General features: G+C 44.7%; 1 protein-coding gene across 6 annotated transcripts in view; it reads left to right on the top strand.

Annotated features, from left to right (window-relative positions):
• Positions 1-18,395, top strand: part of plekhg7 (pleckstrin homology domain containing, family G (with RhoGef domain) member 7) — a 106,215-nt gene that overhangs the window by 7,586 nt on the left and 80,234 nt on the right. For all 6 annotated transcript variants that reach the window (XM_048610390.1, XM_048610395.1, XM_048610393.1 and 3 more), the window contains exon 2: positions 13,950-14,666. In XM_048610390.1, coding sequence (XP_048466347.1) covers positions 13,974-14,666 — 693 coding nt within the window. In that variant the 5' untranslated portion in view covers positions 13,950-13,973. The remainder of the gene's footprint in view (positions 1-13,949; positions 14,667-18,395) is intronic.

Below are 18,395 nucleotides of genomic sequence, written 5' to 3'. Positions count from 1 at the left end.
GGAAGTAAATATTGAGAAAGGTGTAAAATGAGCTACTGAATGCTATCAATCATTTCGCAATTTTGCACATCATTGGAGTTAGCCACCTCTACAAACGTGTCAGACAATGAGTCAGTAGTTATCATTCTTGTCTCTGAGTCACAAGATCCTGGTTTGAGACCCACTTCAGGGCTTGAGCTCTAAAGTCAAAGCTGACACTCCAGCACACAACTGATTGATTAAGTTATTGTTGTCACATGCACTGAGACACAGTGAAAAGTGGCATTTTACGCGCTATACAGGCAGATTGTATCATACAAAGTGCATCGGGGTAGCAGAACAGAGTTGCAGCTGTAAAGAAGGTGCAAACAGAGATCATCCCTCACACCCCGTCCATGCAATAAGAACCAAAAAAGAATCCCCCTCATCCTCACGTACCACCCCACCAACCTCCAGATCCAACGCATCATCCTCCGACACTTCCGCCATCTGCAATCCGACCCCACCACCAAAGACATCTTTCCCTCCCCACCCTCATCTGCTTTCCGGAGGGACCACTCTCTCCGTGACTCCCTTGTCCGCTCCACACTCCCCTCCAGCTCCACCACACCCGGCACTTTTCCCTGCAACCGCAGGAAGTGCTACACCTGCCCCCATACCTCCTCCCTCACCCCCATCCCAGGCCCCAAGAAGACTTTCCACATCAAGCAGATGTTCACCTGCACATCTGCTAATGTGGTATACTGCATCCGCTGTACCCAGTGTGGCTTCCTCTACATCGGGGAAACCAAGCGGAGGCTCGGGGACCGCTTTGCAGAACACCTACGCTCGGTTCGCAATAAACAACTGCACCTCCCAGTCGCGAACCATTTCAACTCCCCCTCCCACTCCTCAGATGACATGTCCATCCTGGGCCTCCTGCAGTGCCACAACGATGCCACCCGAAGGTTGCAGGAACAGCAACTCATATTCCACTTGGGAACCCTGCAGCCCAATGGTATCAATGTGGATTTCACAAGTTTCAAAATCTCCCCTCCCCCTACCGCATCCCAAAACCAGTCCAGCTCGTCCCTGCCTCCCTAACCTGTTCTTCCTCCCACCTATCCCCTCCTCCCACCTCAAGCCGCACCTCCATCTCCTACCGACTAACCTCATCCCGCCTCCTTGACCTGTCCGTCCTCCCTGGACTGACCTATCCCCTCCCTAACTCCCCACCTACACTCACCTTTACTGGCCCCATCCCCGCCTCTTCGACCTGTTTGATTCCTCTCCACCTATCTTCTCCTCCATCCATCTTCTATCCGCCTCCCACTCTCCCTATTTATTTCAGAACCCCCTTCCCCTCGCCCTTTTCTGATGAAGGGTCTAGGCCCGAAACGTCAGCCTCTCTGCTCCTATGATGCTGCTTGGCCTGCTGTGTTCATCCAGCCCTGCACCTTGTTGTCTGAGATCAGAATTAATGTTTGAGAAGTCCAGTCAAAAGTCTGATAACAGCGTCTGAAGAAGCTATTCTTGAATCTATTCATAAACATATTCAAACTTTTATGCCCGCAGAATAGGGTGGAAGAGAGTATAACCAGGGTGGGAGGGGTCTTTGATTATGTTGGTTGCTTTCCTTATGCAGCGGGAAGTATAAATGGAGTCAGTGGATCGGAAGCTGGTTTGTGCGATGCACTGGGTTGTGTTTACAACTCTCTGTAGTTTCTTGTGGTCTTGGGAAGAGCAGTTACCAAACCACGCTGTGATGCATCCAGCTAGGATGCTTTCTGTGGCGTGTCTATAAAAATTGGTAACAGTCTTTGTGGACATGCTGAATTTCCTTAGCCTGAAGCCCCAGCTTGTAGCTTGGGTGGATGTTATAAAGATCTACAGCGCAGAGAAAGGCCATTTGGGCCATCACATCCCCACCGATCCAAAACAACCACCTAACTATTTTAATCTCATTTTCCTGCACTTGGCCAATAGCCTTTTGTGAGCCTTGACATTGCAAGTGCACATTTAAATATTACTTAAATGTGATGAGGCTTTCTGTCACTCCCACCCTTCCAGGCAGTGAGTTCCAGATTCCCACCACCCTCTGGGTGAAAAAGCTTTTCCTCGCATCTCCTCTAAACCTTTTGCCCCTTACTTCAATCTCTGCCCCCAGTCATTGATTCCTCCATCAAAGGGAAAAGTTTCTTCCTGTCTACCCAGTCTATGCCACTCAGAATTTTTTACATCTCAATCACGTCCCCTCTCAATCTCTTCTGCAACAACCCCAGTCTGTCCAATCACTTCAGCCCCAGGGCAACATCCTGATAAAGATCCTCTGCACCCTCTCCAGTGCTATCACAGCCCTGTCAAACACACCACAACACTATAAGAACAAGGTTTGGTCTAGTTCCAAGAATGACGGTATAAAATATAGATATAAATTTTAGTAATGAGTAAGTTGCAGGGTTGAAAAGGTGAAATGCCTTGTTGGGGTTTCAATCTGCATGCAGAGTGAACCCATTTTCTTCTTCAAAGTCAGCATATGTAGCTTCAGCAAGTAATCCGGAAGACAAACGGAATGTTGGTCTTTATTCAAGGGGTATGGGGCATAAAACTATTGCTGTCAGTACAGAGCATTATTAAGATTACCCCTCGAGTACTGTGTACAGGTTTGTTCACCTTGCTTAAGACAAGACATATGTATATATTGGAAACCATTAGGGAAGCTTCACTTGGCTGACTCTCGGGATGAAAGGGTTATCTTATGAGGAAAGATTGGGCTGTAACTCACGGAATTTAGAAGAATGAGGGGTGATCTTATTGAAACACAGGATGTGGAAAGGATTGGACAGGGTAGGCGCTGAGAGGAGGTTCCCTGTTGTGGGAATGTCTACGACTAGATGGCTACGACTAGTTTCAAAATAAGGAGGAAAACCGTACAAGGAGAAATTTTGTCTCCCAGGCGATTGTCAGTCTTTGGAATTCTGTTCCCCGGAGAGCAGTGGAGGCTGAGTCATTGATTATATTCAAGGCAGATTTAGACAGATTTTTGATTGACAAGTGAGTGAAGGGTTATGGGGACAGGCAGGAAAATGGAACAAAGGCCACAATGAGATTGATCATGATCTAATTGAATAATGTAGCAGGCACGAGGGGCTGAACGGCCTTTACCTGCTCATTTTGCTTATGTTCCTATCAAGTTTAGATAGGAGAACAGTTATGTGTTGAACCTGCAGGCGAGAATGCTGCAACATGGTTTACAAACTATAGGTTTCACAATCTATGCACAGAGACGGGACAGGCACATTTAATACTTTAATCATGGAAGGCAAATAGTGAAAATGCATTGTTTTACACAGCTAATTTACCCATTTTATTTAAACACCCTGCAAACACTGTTAGAGCCAGAATTGCAATCTGACGTTGTACGTATTCCGTTTATTTGTTGAGGATGCATTATTAACATGCTGATGTTTAACACATTTCAAAAGTTTAACACATTCCAGGTTTAGAGTGGGGGATTTCTGCTGGAATCATTTATCTGGTTATTTAACTAGATAATAGAGTCATACAGCATGGAAACAGACCCTTCAATCTAACCAGTCTATGCTGTCCATAATCCCAAACTAAACTAGTCCCACCTGAGTACACTTGGCACATATGCCTCCAAACCTTTCTTATTCATGTACTTATCTAAACATCTTTTAAATGTTGTATCTGTACCCATATCCACCACTTCCTCTGGAAGTTCATTCCACATACCAACCACTCTCTGTAAAAAAATTGCCTCTCATGTCTTCTTTAAATCTTTCTCCTCTCACCTTAAAAACATGCCCTGTAGTCTTGAAATCCCCCACCCTAGGGAAAAGACACTTGCCATTCACCTTATTTGTACCCCTCATGATTTTATAAACCCCTATAAGGTCACCCCTCAACCTCCTACGCTCCAGTGAAAAAATGTCCCAGCCTATCACGCCTCTCTTTATTACCCAAATCTTCCATTCCCGGCAACATCATGGTAAATCTTTTTTGAACAGTCACCAGCTTAATAATATCCATAATGGGCTGGAAAATCTACCTGCCCACCAAACTGTAGGAGGCACAAGGTCACATAAATGAAGGGGTCAGGGACATTGACCCAGACAAGATATTGTAGGCAGCACGGTCGCTCAGTGGTTAGCATTGCTGCCTCACAGTGCCAGGGATTCCACCCATGGGTGACTGTCTGTGTGGAGTTTGCACATTCTCCCCGTGTCTGCGTGGGTTTCCTCCGGGTGCTCCGGTTTCCTCCCACAGTCCAAAGATGTGCAGGTTAGGTGGATTGGCCATGCTAAATTGCATGTAGTGTTCAGGGATGTGTAGATTAGGTGGGTTATAGGGGGATAGGTCTGGGTGGGATGCTCTGAGGGTTGTTATGGACTTGTTGGGCCGAAGGGCCTGTTTCGATACTGTAGGGATTCTATGATTCAGTCTTGAGAATTCAGACGTATGACAGTGCACACCATACCTGAGTCAAAGTTTACTTTACAGATGAGCAGCTGAGAGCCAACGTGAGGTGTTTTTTCACAATGAACTTGTCATTCAGGGTTCAGGAGTGTGCTGAAGTTTAAGAACAGAAGTTGTAAAGTCAGGCTACATATATGGAAGACTGTGGAGATTTGACATGATAGAATTAAACGCCTCAGATACAGATTAAGAGGAGATTCAGTTGAGGGGTTCACAATCCTGCCAGGTTTAGTACATAAGGATGAACTTCCCTGGCACTGGCACATGGCTGCTACCTAGACTCTAAGGGGTTAAGTCTAACTGTTAGTAAGACAATATATATCATCACAGGAAGTGATCTTGCAGCCTTGTGGCAAGATGAAGCACAGTGGGATGTTTCTTAAATAACAAATAAATTTTCCTGACCTCATCAGACCCTGTAAATATTCCTTAGCAGCATAATAAGACAAAAACAAAAATGTCAGGGGACACAGATTTAAGGTAATTTTAAAAGACTCAGAGGTAAGATGAATTTTATTTGGACTGCATTGCTGAAACAGGCGGTCAAAGCATAATTGATGATAACTTTCCAAAGAGGAATTGGATACTTGAAGGGAAAAATTGGCGGGATCTTGGGGAAAGTACAGGGGAGAGTGGGGCATGATGGATAACTCTGTTAAAAAGTTCCCAACACCATTATGTGCCTTTCTTCTGCAGCCCTTGAACATCCCTCAATTATCCTGGAGGGAATCTCTACAACACCCCCTGAGCCTACCCTGATACCCTCCTATTAATATTCTACTTTTGATCTTAGACCCTTCCCAGAGTCTCCATTAGATCTTGTGAAGTGTTGTTTGAAGAAGCTGAACATCCCAACATTAATCTGGATCTGCACAACAAACTCTCCCTCCCTTATCAAATCAAACTCCTCCACCCCCGTGACGGTGGCCATTCTCTGTGCCATCTAGCATCCTGAGTTTGACCTGCATGACTTCACTTTGGACAGTACTGACCCTGCCGTTTGGACCTCTTATTCCATTGATCTCTCCTTCACCACCACTGCACCCAAAACACCAGGCCCTTTTCTCTCCATCTCAACTCTACCCATGGTCCTCCCTCAGAGTTCTCTTCCAATCAACTCTCCCAGCATCCCCTCAGTCATTGCCGATCCTGACTCTTTGTGCAAGCTGCCATTCTTCTGTTCCCTACTACTGTGTCACAGAGTTCAATAAAGGCAACTGCTCTCTTCCAACACAACTGAACAAAGCCACTTGGTCCAAGCTGTTGTGAAAAGGTCTCAGGACTCTGGAGTTGCATATCACCAGGTATAAATTGCACAGTGTTGGCAGAGTTTAAAACATTCAGGAAGACTACACTGGACACACAACACGATGACACCAGACTAGCCCGATTGTGAGTGCATCTGGACATGAACACACAAAGAAGACAGATTAGTCCCTACCTAATGTAACTAGAAGATCAGAGCCTGGTGTATCTATGATCTCCATGTATAGCAGTATCTGGAATGAATGTGTAATAAATAGGGTTACTATGATGTCAGAGCTTGAAGATTGTCCTTGACCTTTCCTTCTCCTGGATTTGTTTGGCTTCAATGCATTCCTGGTATATCACATGATAAAAGAGTTGACAGCTCTAAGTACATGTGAACCAGGTGCCAAGAGGTTCCTGTGCTGTCTTAATCTCAAAAGTAGGGCATTATATCAAGAAAGGTTTGAGGATAATGAGTATTGATGGTGTGCCAGTGTATCACAGGTGTGATGTGAGGGTGTACATGACAGTGGCCAAAGGTGCCCACCGAAGCCAGCAACCTTGCAATTATTTTAATGCTCTGAGGAGCACTCATTGGCTAGAGACAGGACTTCTGCCCCTCACAAAAGGGAGGCGATGGCCTAGTGATATTATGGCTGCACTGTTAATCCAGAGACCCAGGTAATGATCTGGGGACCCAGTTTTAGAGTGGAAATTGCCATCCTTACCTGGTCTGGCCTATACGTGACTCCAGACCTACAGCAATGTGGTTGACTCTTAGCTCCCCTCTGGGCAATAAGGGATGGACAATAAATGTTGCCTAGCCAATGATGCCTTCATCTCATAATTGAATAAAGAAGAAAAAGCTTGGGAGGAGGTGCTCTCAGGGAGCAGCTGGCTTATCTGATTGTCTGCCAATTTTGGGGTCCCAGCAGTGCCACTGGGAGTAGTGGCCACTGTTGGTACTGCAAGCAGTTCCCACATTCTAAATGTCGGGACGAGGTGGGTATGGAGCATCTTGTAGCACGAACTGCAGGAGGGTGTGGCGGGGTGGCCCTGGGAGGTTGGGTGAAGGGGAATGGGTTTGGGTTCAAGAGACATAGAGTAGCCAGAATGGAGTGCCTGATAAGTTAGGAGTTCCCCACCAGAAAAAGGGCAAATGAGGGAGGTTCCCACTGTGCCCAATTTTCCAACCAGAGGGTTTGTGTGGGTCCAACTTGCTGGATATTAAACCCCACCCCCAACTAACATAGAGAACAGGAGCAGGAGTAGGCCATTCAGGCCTTTGATTCTGCTCCACCATTCAATCTAATCACAGCTGATCACCCAACTCAGTCCCCTCATCCTGCTTTCTCCCCATACCCCCTTGATCGCTTTCGCTCCAAGAACTATCTCTAACGTTTTCTCTGACCTCAAAATTGCCTCTGGCCAGGAAGTGGTGCTTATGCAGCCATTAATTAATTGGAACTTCAGTTAGGATGAGGACAAGAGGGCTGCCAGGCAACTTGCTGCCGCACCTAAGGTTTCTGACAGACCAGTTCGTGGCCACCCGAGGAATTTCACAGACCCCACCTTTTGGGATTTCCAGCCAGTGCAGAGAGGCTCCCTGTTCATCACCAGTTCTACTGCCTCCTCAGATCCTGACCAAAGCTGCATCGGAGGGGGATGGGCTGTGCCCCACTCCCTCCACCACTTGGATTTTGAGGCCCATTGGGTGACACGGTCATGTAGAATGGATGCTGGCCAGGAATGGACACGTTTCCGAGCCCCAGGAATGCTTTCATCAGGAGATTGATGGTGAGTTCCCTGGCCATTCCTGAAGGATTGGCAGCCCTGGTGACACTGAGGACTGTAGTAACTTTGACCATTTCTTACTACTTGGGTAACCTCTGAGCTGTGAGGAATGGGAACTGCTGAAGAAGTGGGCTTTGGAAGCAAGGTAGGAAGGACAGATGAGTCATGGAGTCATAGAGACGTACAGCACAGAAATAGACCCTTTGGTCCAACTTGTCCATGCTGACCAGATATCCTAAATTAATCTAGTCCCATTTGCCAGCATTTAGCCCACTAAACGCTTCATGTACCCATCCAGCTGCCTTTTAAAGTTATAAATGTAGACTAAACGGGATTGAGGTTCATAAGGAGGAGGTGTTAGCAATTCTGGAAGGTGTAAAAATAGATAAGTCCCCTGGGCCGGATGGGATTTATCCTAGGATTCTCTGGGAAGCTAGAGGGGAGATTGCAGAGCCTTTGGCTTTGATCTTTATGTCATCATTGTCTTCAGGAATAGTGCCAGAAGACTGGAGACTAGCAAATGTTGTCCCCTTGTTCAAGAAGGGGAGTAGAGACAACCCTGGTAATTATAGATCAGTGAGCCTTACTTCGGTTGTGGGTAAAGTGTTGGAAAGGATTATAAGAGATAGGATTTATAATCATCTAGAAAGGAATAATTTGATTAGGGATAGTCAACACGGTTTTGTGAAGGGTAGGTCATGCCTCACAAACCTTATTGAGTTCTTTGAGAAGGTGACCAAACAGGTGGATGAGGGTAAAGCGGTTGATGTGGTGTATATGGATTTCAGTAAAGCATTTGATAAGGTTCCCCATGGTAGGCTATTGCAGAAAATACGGAGGCATGGGATTGAGGGTGATTTAGTGGTTTGGATCAGAAATTGGCTAGCTGTAAGAAAACAGAGGGTGGTGGTTGATGGGAAATGTTCATCCATTTATAAATGACCTGGATGAGGGCGTAGAAGGATGGGTTAGTAAATTTGCGGATGACACCAAAGTCGGTGGAGTTGTGGATAGTGCGGAAGGATGTTGCAGGTTACAGAGGGACATGGATAAGCTGCAGAGCTGGGCTGAGAGGTGGCAAATGGAGGTTAATGCGGAAAAGTGTGAGGTGATTCACTTTGGAAGGAGTGACAGGAATACAGAGTACTGGGCTAATGGTAAGATTCTTGGTAGTGTGGATGAGCAGAGAGATCTCGGTGTCCATGTGCATAGATCACTGAAAGTTGCCACCCAGGTTGATAGCGTTGGTAGGAAGGCGTACGGTGTTTGGTTTTATTGGTAGAGGGATTGAGTTTCGGAGACATGAGGTCATGTTGCAGCTGTACAAAACTCTGGTGCGGCCAAACTTGGAGTATTGCATACAGTTCTGGTCACCGCATTATAGGAAGGATGTGGAAGCATTAGAAAGGGTGCAGAGGAGATTTACCAGGATGTTGCATGGTATGGAGGGAAGGTCTTATGAGGAAAGGCTGAGGGACTTGAGGCTGTTTTCGTTAGAGAGAAGAAGGTTAAGAGGTGACTTAATAGAGACATACAAGATGATCAGAGGATTAGATAGGGTGGACAGTGGGAGCCTTTTTCCTCGGATGGTGATGGCTAGCACGAGGGGACATAGCTTTAAATTGAGGGGTGATAGATATAGGACAGATGTCAGAGGTAGGTTCTTTACTCAGAGAGTAGTAAGGGCGTGGAATGCCCTGCCTGCAACAGTAGTAGACTCGCCCACTTTAAGGGCATTTAAATGGTCATTGGATAAACATATGGATGATAATGGAATAGTTTAGGTTAGATGGGCTTCAGATTGGTTTCACAGGTCGGCGCAACATCGAGGGCCAAAGGGCCTGTACTGAGCTGTAATGTTCTATGTTCTATGTACCAGCTTTCACCACTTCCTCTGGCAGCTCATTCCATACACAAACCATCCTTTGCGTGAAAAATAATCTGATGGGGTCTTTTTCATGAACCTAAATAAAGTAATGAAGGACCTTTTCTTCCTCCACAGGACTAACAGAATAAACGGATGGAACATAAGTTGCCTGCAAGGCTTGATTTGAGATTAGCATAAATAGCTTGTTCATTTATGTGTGAGAATGCAGCTAGTGGAGTCAGGTACAGTTCAATCTCTCGTTCTGATTGAGGGTGTGGGTTACACAATGGGGAAGTGGTTTTGCAGGTTTCTCTTCATTACCCAAGTGTCTGAAATTCCCACATTTGTTAAGAAGTGAAATAATCTCACCTGAATAATGGCTACAACCGTGACTGAGTTACATGGACGCAGTCTTGTGTCATTTGGGTGTGTTGGTTTTATTTTTAATTTCAAAAACATCCTTTATTCATTAAAAAAAGTCTTTATATATTTCCACAGTCACAAACGCAGTTTGGCTCTGTACAGTGGCAATTCAAGGAAACAAACAAACTTTGGAGTTTGACTCAATCCAAAAAAACCAAAGGCATCTCTTACACATACAAGACAATATTTACATGTATTGACGCACATTGAGGGTCTGATAACTGAACAGACCCCCATTTACCTTCCGCAGGAAGACCTCAGACAGTGGTCTTTCCCTACTGTGCGACAGCTGCCCCAAGCTTTAGTGAGTCCCTCAGCATGTAGTCCTGGACCTTGGAATGTGCCAGTCTGCAACACTCCATCGAGGTCAACTCTTTGCTCTGGAAGACCAACAAGTATCAGACAGACCAAAGAGCGTCTTTCGCTGAGTTGATGGTCCTCCAGGTGCAGTCGATGTTTGTCTCGGTGTGTGTCCCTGGGAACAGACCGTAGAGCACTGAATCCTATGTCACGGAGCTGCTCAGGACACACCTTGACAAAACCCCACTGTCATTTGGGTGTGTTGGCCTTTATTGTGAGGGGGGTGCGGATGCAGGACTTGAATAAAGAAGTCTTACTAAAATTGAACAGGGTTTTGGTGAGAGCCCACCTCTGAGGCGCTGTGTACAATTTTGGGCTCCAAAAGGATACACTTGCATTTGGCATGACCTTGAATTGCTGCTGATATCTTTCAGTTGTAATTCCAGAATGTGTTCTTTAAAAGAGGGGCTGGTAAATTACATGGCTGTCTGGAGAAAGAGAGAGAGAGACAGAGAGTGACACTCATGGAATGCCACACTTATGAATGTGAAGGCAATTTCAAACAACAGCCCTTCAAACTGGAGAAGAGGCAAGTCAAATCAGATTTGGCTGTAAACTCCTGTCATTACAATGATAACTGAAGGGTCAATGGCTGCTCAACAGCAAACCGCCCCCTGTGGATTATCTCCCAAATTGCAGACACATTTTATGATTTTCCTTTTGAAGAACACACAAGGACAGGTGTTACAAAGTCAGTTTCAACTTTACTTGAGTGGCCTAGTAGGACCGAATGCTCTTGTGAGCCTGAGTTTGACTGTCTATGAGCTATGATGGCACAAAGAACCATCCCCTAGTTACCCTTCTGTTACAGGTAAAGACCCTTTCTCACTCCTGGGTGAGGAGGGATGAATTGGCTCTCCATCCTTGCTTACCCGCCTGCTCGGTTGGTCATCTTGGAATTTCTCTCATTCTGAATGCTAGAGTTCAATCACGGTCAAAAGGAATCAGAACCCCAGAATCTCAACCCATCTGCAAAACAAAGGAATATGAAGCTAACTGAACAATCACTAACATGCACGTTACTGGTAATCTCCATTACAATGACTGCAGAGTTCAATTGTCTGCTATTCACCAACAGTTCAAAGATTGATCCATGTATCTTTTATTGAACTTTTAATTTTTTTGGACTTTTCTCTTAATTCTAAGCTGTGTATAGGTGTTGCATTACTAATTTTTCCCATGCTTAGTCATTAGAAAATTCACTCTTTGTTAACTTCAGGAACTCTGTTTAAATAGGCTCCTTCGAAAACAAATTTAATTTGGTCTGGAATAAAGTTATCCACAAGGGATGGCATCTGTTTATAAGTTAACATTGTTGTGACGAGCCAAGAGGGGAAGTGAATTAAAACAGGAGCTAGTTCAATCCTTCTCACCTGGGAGCTGAACTACTTGGCGATCCCTATCTGGAACCTTAGATAAAGGAACCTTAACAAAAACAAAGTTGCTGGAAAAGCTCAGCAGGTCTGGCAGCATTTGTGAAGGAGAAAACAGAGTTAACGTTTCGGGTCTGGTAACCCTTCAAAAGGGAGCCTTGCCTGGGACTCTGAGTGTAATACGTTAGAGGCTGAACAGTGACAGCTCATTAAATTGGTGCCTGGAATCAGAAAGGGAAGGAAGTTGTCCCAAGATGAAGGTCTGAGTAATATGGGCCTATATTTGCTGGAGTTTCCCCCGAGGTCTTGAGAGAGAAAACATTTCCACTACCCGGAGAATCTAAACCACAGGAGCGCTGTCTCCTGATAAGGGAGCGATCATTTGAATTGAGGTGAGAAGAAATGACTTCACTCAAAGGGTTGTGGATCTATGGAATTCTCCACTCAGAGGGTTGTAAATATTCCATCGTTCAATACATTTAACGCTGTGATAAATAGAGCTTTGGTGCTCAGGAAATCAAGGAATATAGATTTGGGTAGGAAAATGGAGTTGAAACCCAAGATCATATTAAATAGTGAAGCTAGTTCAGTGGGCTGTATGGTCACCTCCAGCTATTTCTTATGTTTTGGCAACTAAAAAGTGATCGAATATAGAGGTAATTCAGTTGTTTTGACCATTGCAACTTTCTTGAAATGACTTTGGGAACCCATAACCCATACATTACATAACTTCCCAACTTTGGCCAGTATTTATTTCTGTTTCAATCTCTGGCTGGGGTTTATTTTAACCAGGATCCTTTGGGAAAAGCTCAGTTGTTGGCCCTTGCTTTGCAGAATGGTAAGGAGCTGGATGAAAGTCAATTAAATTACAAAACTGAGGGGCTGCAATTTGGGAACAACAGGAGTGAAAAACCTTCAAATTTAGGATTGTCTTTTTGACGGAGGATGGGAGGTGGCTTGCAAAACAGTTTTCTGTTGAGGAAGAATCCTGTGTTTCATGCAATAGAATGCTCTGGTTGACCTGGTGAAATGCCTTTTGCCACAGGTAACCCAGATTGCAAATACTGTCTAAATGAATGTGGTGCAATCATTTACTGGTACAGTCCAAAAGTATGCTCCCATTGACTCATTATTGCCCATCCCTGGAGATGGTGGTGATGAGCAGCCTTCTTGAACTGCTGCCATCCATCTGGTGTGGGTAGGTGCACCCAGAGTGCTGTTGGGGGGGTGTGGAGTTCCAGGATTTTGACTTAGCGACAGTGAAGGAACGGTGATAGGATGGTGTGTGTCTTGGAGGGAGTCTTGCAGCTGGTGCCGCCATGATGCATTTCCATGCATGTGCTGCCTCTGTCCTTCTGGACAGTAGAGTTTGCAGACTCTACTGTCTGTTAACGGAGGCCTGGGGAGGTACTGCAGTTGCATCCTGTAGATGGTTAAGGTAGTGGAGGGAGTGAATATTTAAGGTTGTAAGTAGAGCCCCAATCAATCGGGCTGTTTTATCCTGGACAGTCTGAAGCTTCTTGAGTGTTGCTGGAGTTCAATCATCAGGCAGTTCCGTCATACTTCTGACTTGTATCTTATCGATGGTGGACAAGCTCCGTGCAGGGAGTCAGGAGGCGAGCTAGTCATCACAGAATTTGCAGTCCTGCTGTTCTGGCCAGCAGTCTTTATACAGCCAGTCTAGTTCAGTTTCTGGTCAATGATCAATTGAGAGAAGGAGTGGTAAGATTGGACTGGACAGCGTCAGGATAAAATTGATGATGTATCATCAGTCGAAGTTGGCAGGAGGCAGCAGATAAGTAGGAGGGGGAATAGGGATGGATCCTTGGGGAATATCATTGATAACAGATCAGGAGCAAGAAGAGGAGCTAGTGGAAGTGAAACTCTTGCTCTGGTGAGATAAATAAAGATAGATCCAGGTGAATTCTGACCCATCCATCTGAATGGGGTGGTGTTGTAGGTGATTGGTGACATCGACCACAGTCAAAGGCTGACAGATTGAAAAGGATGAAGGTATGAGTTTACCTCTCTGACAGTCACAAGATCAATAACTTTAGTAAGAGTGTATGTCTTAGCAGGGGTGCTAACCTGATTGGAGGGATTCAAACATTGCATTCTGGGAAAGATGGCCATGAACGCAGGCAGCAGCAACATATTTGAAGAGGACAAGGAAGATGGGGGTTGAGCAGTGGATTACAAGGAGGGTAGAGCCAAGGGTTGTCTTTTTTTTTGAGCAGAATGGAGTTGAAGGAGAGGAAAACCAAATCTAAATGGAGAGAACACTTAAGAATATCACCTTATAGGAGAGCCATGAGGCAAGTCCTCCTTTATCTGAAGACTACATGTCAGGTCATGTTAAAGTGATCAGACATTCTTTCAATAAAGTTATATAAGTTAGACTACATCAATGTTCTTTCTTTCCGTAGGTAAAACTCTACAAGTAATGCTTCATGGAAGTCAATGTGCAAAATCTGCTCACTGAAGCCTATTTGGAAATGCGAGACCAGGGGTGCGAAATAATGAATTTAGATGATGGTAAAGATACCTTTGAAGAAAAGAATGGTTTAAAAGAGAGCCTTCGTGCCTGGAAACATGATGCGGAGGTCCAGACAAGTCCGTTCCTCGCGCAAGACAAAGAGGATGAACATATCAAGAGTTTGGTGCACAGCCCATTGCCCATCTTCAGATATTCCCCGGATGTTGAGGTTTCCCAGAGTCCATGCTTTCAGTTTGACAGGTTGGCCCCTGCCAGGGTCTCCTTGTCTCCGTCCCTGCGGAGGATGAGGAGAAAGATGATGGCACCACCAGCTTCCCCGAGGAGTGCTGGGAGAGCTCAGAGAGTGTTGGAAAACCCTAAGGAGCTGGCCTCTGACGGTGACTCCTCTGTACCAGCCAATTACCTACAGATTCCACGTCCCACAACGGAGACAGCCTCTGTTGACCAGAGAGCTATTGGTAAGGAGATTCCTACACAACTCCAACAAGACTCTCTGCAAAGTGTAGCAGGTCTGTTACCTGAAAACCAACAAAAGGGTGACCATGTCGGGGATACACCGATCATCCCTCACACTGATGAAGACATTCCTCTTTGGGCAAGAAGACGGGGTGACTGCACATTCGCTTTGTTGGATAATCTTCAGGAGGTAAAACATACATTATTTTATTGTGTTTCCACAGTATTTAGCTTGCACTTGGCACAGACTATGTGGCATCTGGGTAGCACCTTTCACAAGCACATTTCAGAAAAATTTACAATCAATGAAGTACTTTTGAAGTTGCTGTTGTGATGTAGGAAACATAGTGGTCAATCTGTGCACAGCAGGATCCCACGCCAACAACACACCAGATTCCCTGGTTTTATTAGTGGAAACATGGGTGGGAAATTAATGAGAGATCAAGGCACCATGGAGTACAGAACTGTTCTTCTACAAAGTGGAACCACTGAATCCTCCATCCCCAGCTCAGAGGGAGGCCACAGCCTGGGTTCAGGCTCTCTCCTCACCCTCTGTTCCTCCAAAGAGGGACTCTGCTGGTTCTTGTCCACTTCCTATCACCCTGTGGATCAGCGAGGGGCAAGTGCAGAGCAGCAACTGGCAGGAGTAGAATCAGCCCCCTGGTTTATCAAAGTGGAGTTTCTAAGCTGGAACTGCTCCAATTGTGATGATCTATTTACATTGCTGAGTCAGTTTGCTTATCAGACGTCAGTAGAATATTGTTAGAATTTACCCCTGTCAATGACGTTAGTCTGATAGACTATGTAATTATCACCCTGTCAGCAACTAGTTAGGACTAGGCACAACAGAGTGGAGAGGGGCTTTCCTGTATATCGCTGTGATGACAGAGTTTGCCTTCCTGTGCTTATGGAAGGTTCTGTAACAAATCCAAATCTTCCTTTCTTTAGAGCAAATGAATCTCTTTCTCTACGTCTTGAATGGGTAAAATTTTCGGCCCAGAACTTTGCATAGAGGTCTTCACACTTAACAGCCAGCTGCAGTGTAGGGGTGGGAACAGACCCAGACACTGTGGGTGGGGTGGCAGCTTTCATGGATGTAGATGGGGCTGCCCTTGATCCAGGCATGGGTATGGGTGAGGTGCAGGGGAAAGAAGAAGACTTTCGGTCTTGCCCTGTAGGACAAGCCTTCCTTTGTACGGGAGGTTAAGCTGAGGTCACATCTGCTGTGGTAGGTGCTGTTAAAGATAAAGCAGTCGTGTTAATTTAGCCACTGTTTGCATATCTCTCAACTGACCTTGAGATTAGGAACCACAGTACACTATTGAGCCCTTCAAACCTGCTCCACCATTCACTATCATCATCCAACTCGTGCCCTGTTCCCATTTACTCCCCATACTCCATATCTAACTTCGTCTTGAAAAAATTCAATACCTTGGCCACAGTTTCTTTCCAGATGATCTGTTACATCAATGAAGGAGCCAGTTAAGGATCAACCATGTTATAGGGCAGCTACAGGTAGTCCAGACTGGGTAAAGTTCCTTTCCCTAAGGGACAGTAAGGAGCCAGTTGACTAGTCTATATAACTTCACAGCTTCACAATCCCTTCCGTGAGACTCCATTTCCGAATTTCGTAAAAAAAAACTTGAATTCAAATTCTCGATTCGGGATCTGATCTCTCATTCCCAGAATGATGACCCTGGAAGAATAACAACACCGTCATCACCTAACTTTTATTTCTGAAAGAAAAATGATCCAAATCAGAAACGAATGCGTGTTATTTGGTAGCGAATTCCACAGGTTCACCACTCTCTGGGTGAAGAAGATTCTCCTGATCTCAGTCTTAAATGGCCTACCACGTATCCTTAAACTATAACTTAGAAAGTCGGAAGGGGAAAAGGCACTACAAGCAGCTGATTGGCTATTTCCTGTATGACACAGTCACCCAACGTGACCCTTCAGTTTGGGTGAGAAAATGATTGTTCTAAAATGGTGTATAAGTTACTTATAGCCCGTCTAACTCAATTCAAATAACCACAGTCCTATCTATAAGTAGCCTCTGGTTGACTTGCTGTATTTTATATGAAGTAAACAAGATTAACAGGGCTATTGATGGAATGTCAATGGAGAAAAGCTGTGGCATTCATTGGTGTATCCCTAAAATTATGGAATGAAAATCATTTATTTCTATACAGCACCTTTCTTGACCTCAGGATGTCATTATGTATCCAACAGCCAGTTCAATTCTTTTGATGGGGGTGACTTTGGAAATGTGCACCAAGATCCCACAAACAGCAATCCAACACATGGCCAAATAATCTGATGCTAGTTGAGGACTAAATATATCTCATCACATGCACAGAATTCCAGTCTCCACTTCTGTTCAAGATGGTACCTCTGACAGTGCAGCAGTCCCTCAGTTGTGCTAGTCTCTCACAGCGGGGTCCATGGTCTAGGTTCAGAGCCTGAAGCGAACTCCTTTTAAAACCTATACTCAAAAGCCAGGGAAATTAAATGTTACCGTTGACCATTCACTTAATACTGAGGGAGCTCATTTCCACAGAGGAGGTGAGAAATCCTGCAAAAGTTGGAAGCCAGAAGTTAAAAAAAGTTGTTTTTTTCAGTACAAGTCCTCACAGATTTGTTATGTATTTCCAGTGTTTATGATGTGTTATGACTCATAGTCAGTATACCTTTAAGAGACATGTTTGTGATATTATCACTGCATCATAGCATGTGACCTGAGGGTATAAAGGTCTCAGACTCCCTCTTACTACAGTTCACTTGAAGCATGACACACTGCTGGAAGCACACACCTCTGCAGTAACTTAATAGTTTAGCTTTGGCCGAGACACTTATGGGCCTTTGGAATGTACTATTTGTATATAATAGTTAGCTGTAACATATGTCTGCTGGTTTCTTCAATACTGATAGATATCTATGCCCAGTTTCTTCAGTTGCAAGGAATAACGTAAGTGTTGCTACATCAAATAAAATATCATGCCGGAGGCAATCTCACACCATTTTCGTCACTTCATATCTGTAACAAGATTGTTTTCTTATTTAGATCATTTTTATTTCAAACTTAATAAAAACTAGGCTATGATAGTGTTATTATTTTTACAGGCTAATCACTTAGGGAATGTGAAGTGAGATCCAAATTGAGAATTTGAATTCAATCTTTAAACAAAATTCTGAAATGAATTGGGGTCTTGTCAAAGTGATTGTCAAGTTATGATAAGCTAGTTAACTAGCTCATTACTGTCCCTTAGGGAGAGAAACAGGTTGACTTTACCCTAATGGTTGCTGATCTACAGCACGGTTGATTCTTAACTGGCTTCTTTGTGGTCTAACAAGTCATCTTGTTGTGGCAAATCAGTTAGGGATGGGCAACAAATGCCATCATTGCCAGTAATGCACACATCTAGAGAATGGGTAAAAATAATCAAAGTGTAAAATCATTCCATCGATGATTATGTCACTGTGCCATTGCTTGAGGCAAAGTGGATGACGAGATATATATCCCATGGCGACTGATGTTGTCTCAGATGGTGTTATTGTCTCAGACAAGAAGCCAGAGACCTTTCACTGACCTTATAGGGTGGAACTCAGGTTGAGTCCCCTCTGCACATTACTCACGCAAATTCAATGCTGCCCATCTCCTATGAACCCAGTGGAAATGTCCCTGCAACTACATCAAGGTAACATCAACTCGTGGTGACACATGTACAAGACTGCTGTGTAAATGTTAGAGGTTCATGTTGAAGATTGATGTAGACAGAGTGAAAGAACCAAAAAAGCTAGGACGTCAAAAATTGGGGATTTTATACTGGGGGGTGGGGGCAATCTGGGAAGTTTGGACAGAGACTGTCAGAACATTGTATTCAGTTTTGGGAGGTCATGGTATTACTGCTATAAACAA

This window comes from Rhincodon typus, chromosome 22, assembly GCF_021869965.1.
Source record: "Rhincodon typus isolate 14 chromosome 22, sRhiTyp1.1, whole genome shotgun sequence".
Taxonomy (NCBI): Eukaryota; Metazoa; Chordata; class Chondrichthyes; order Orectolobiformes; family Rhincodontidae; genus Rhincodon; species Rhincodon typus.
The sequence above is the reverse complement of the archived record's forward strand: the minus strand, read 5'-3'. Positions and strand labels throughout refer to the sequence as shown.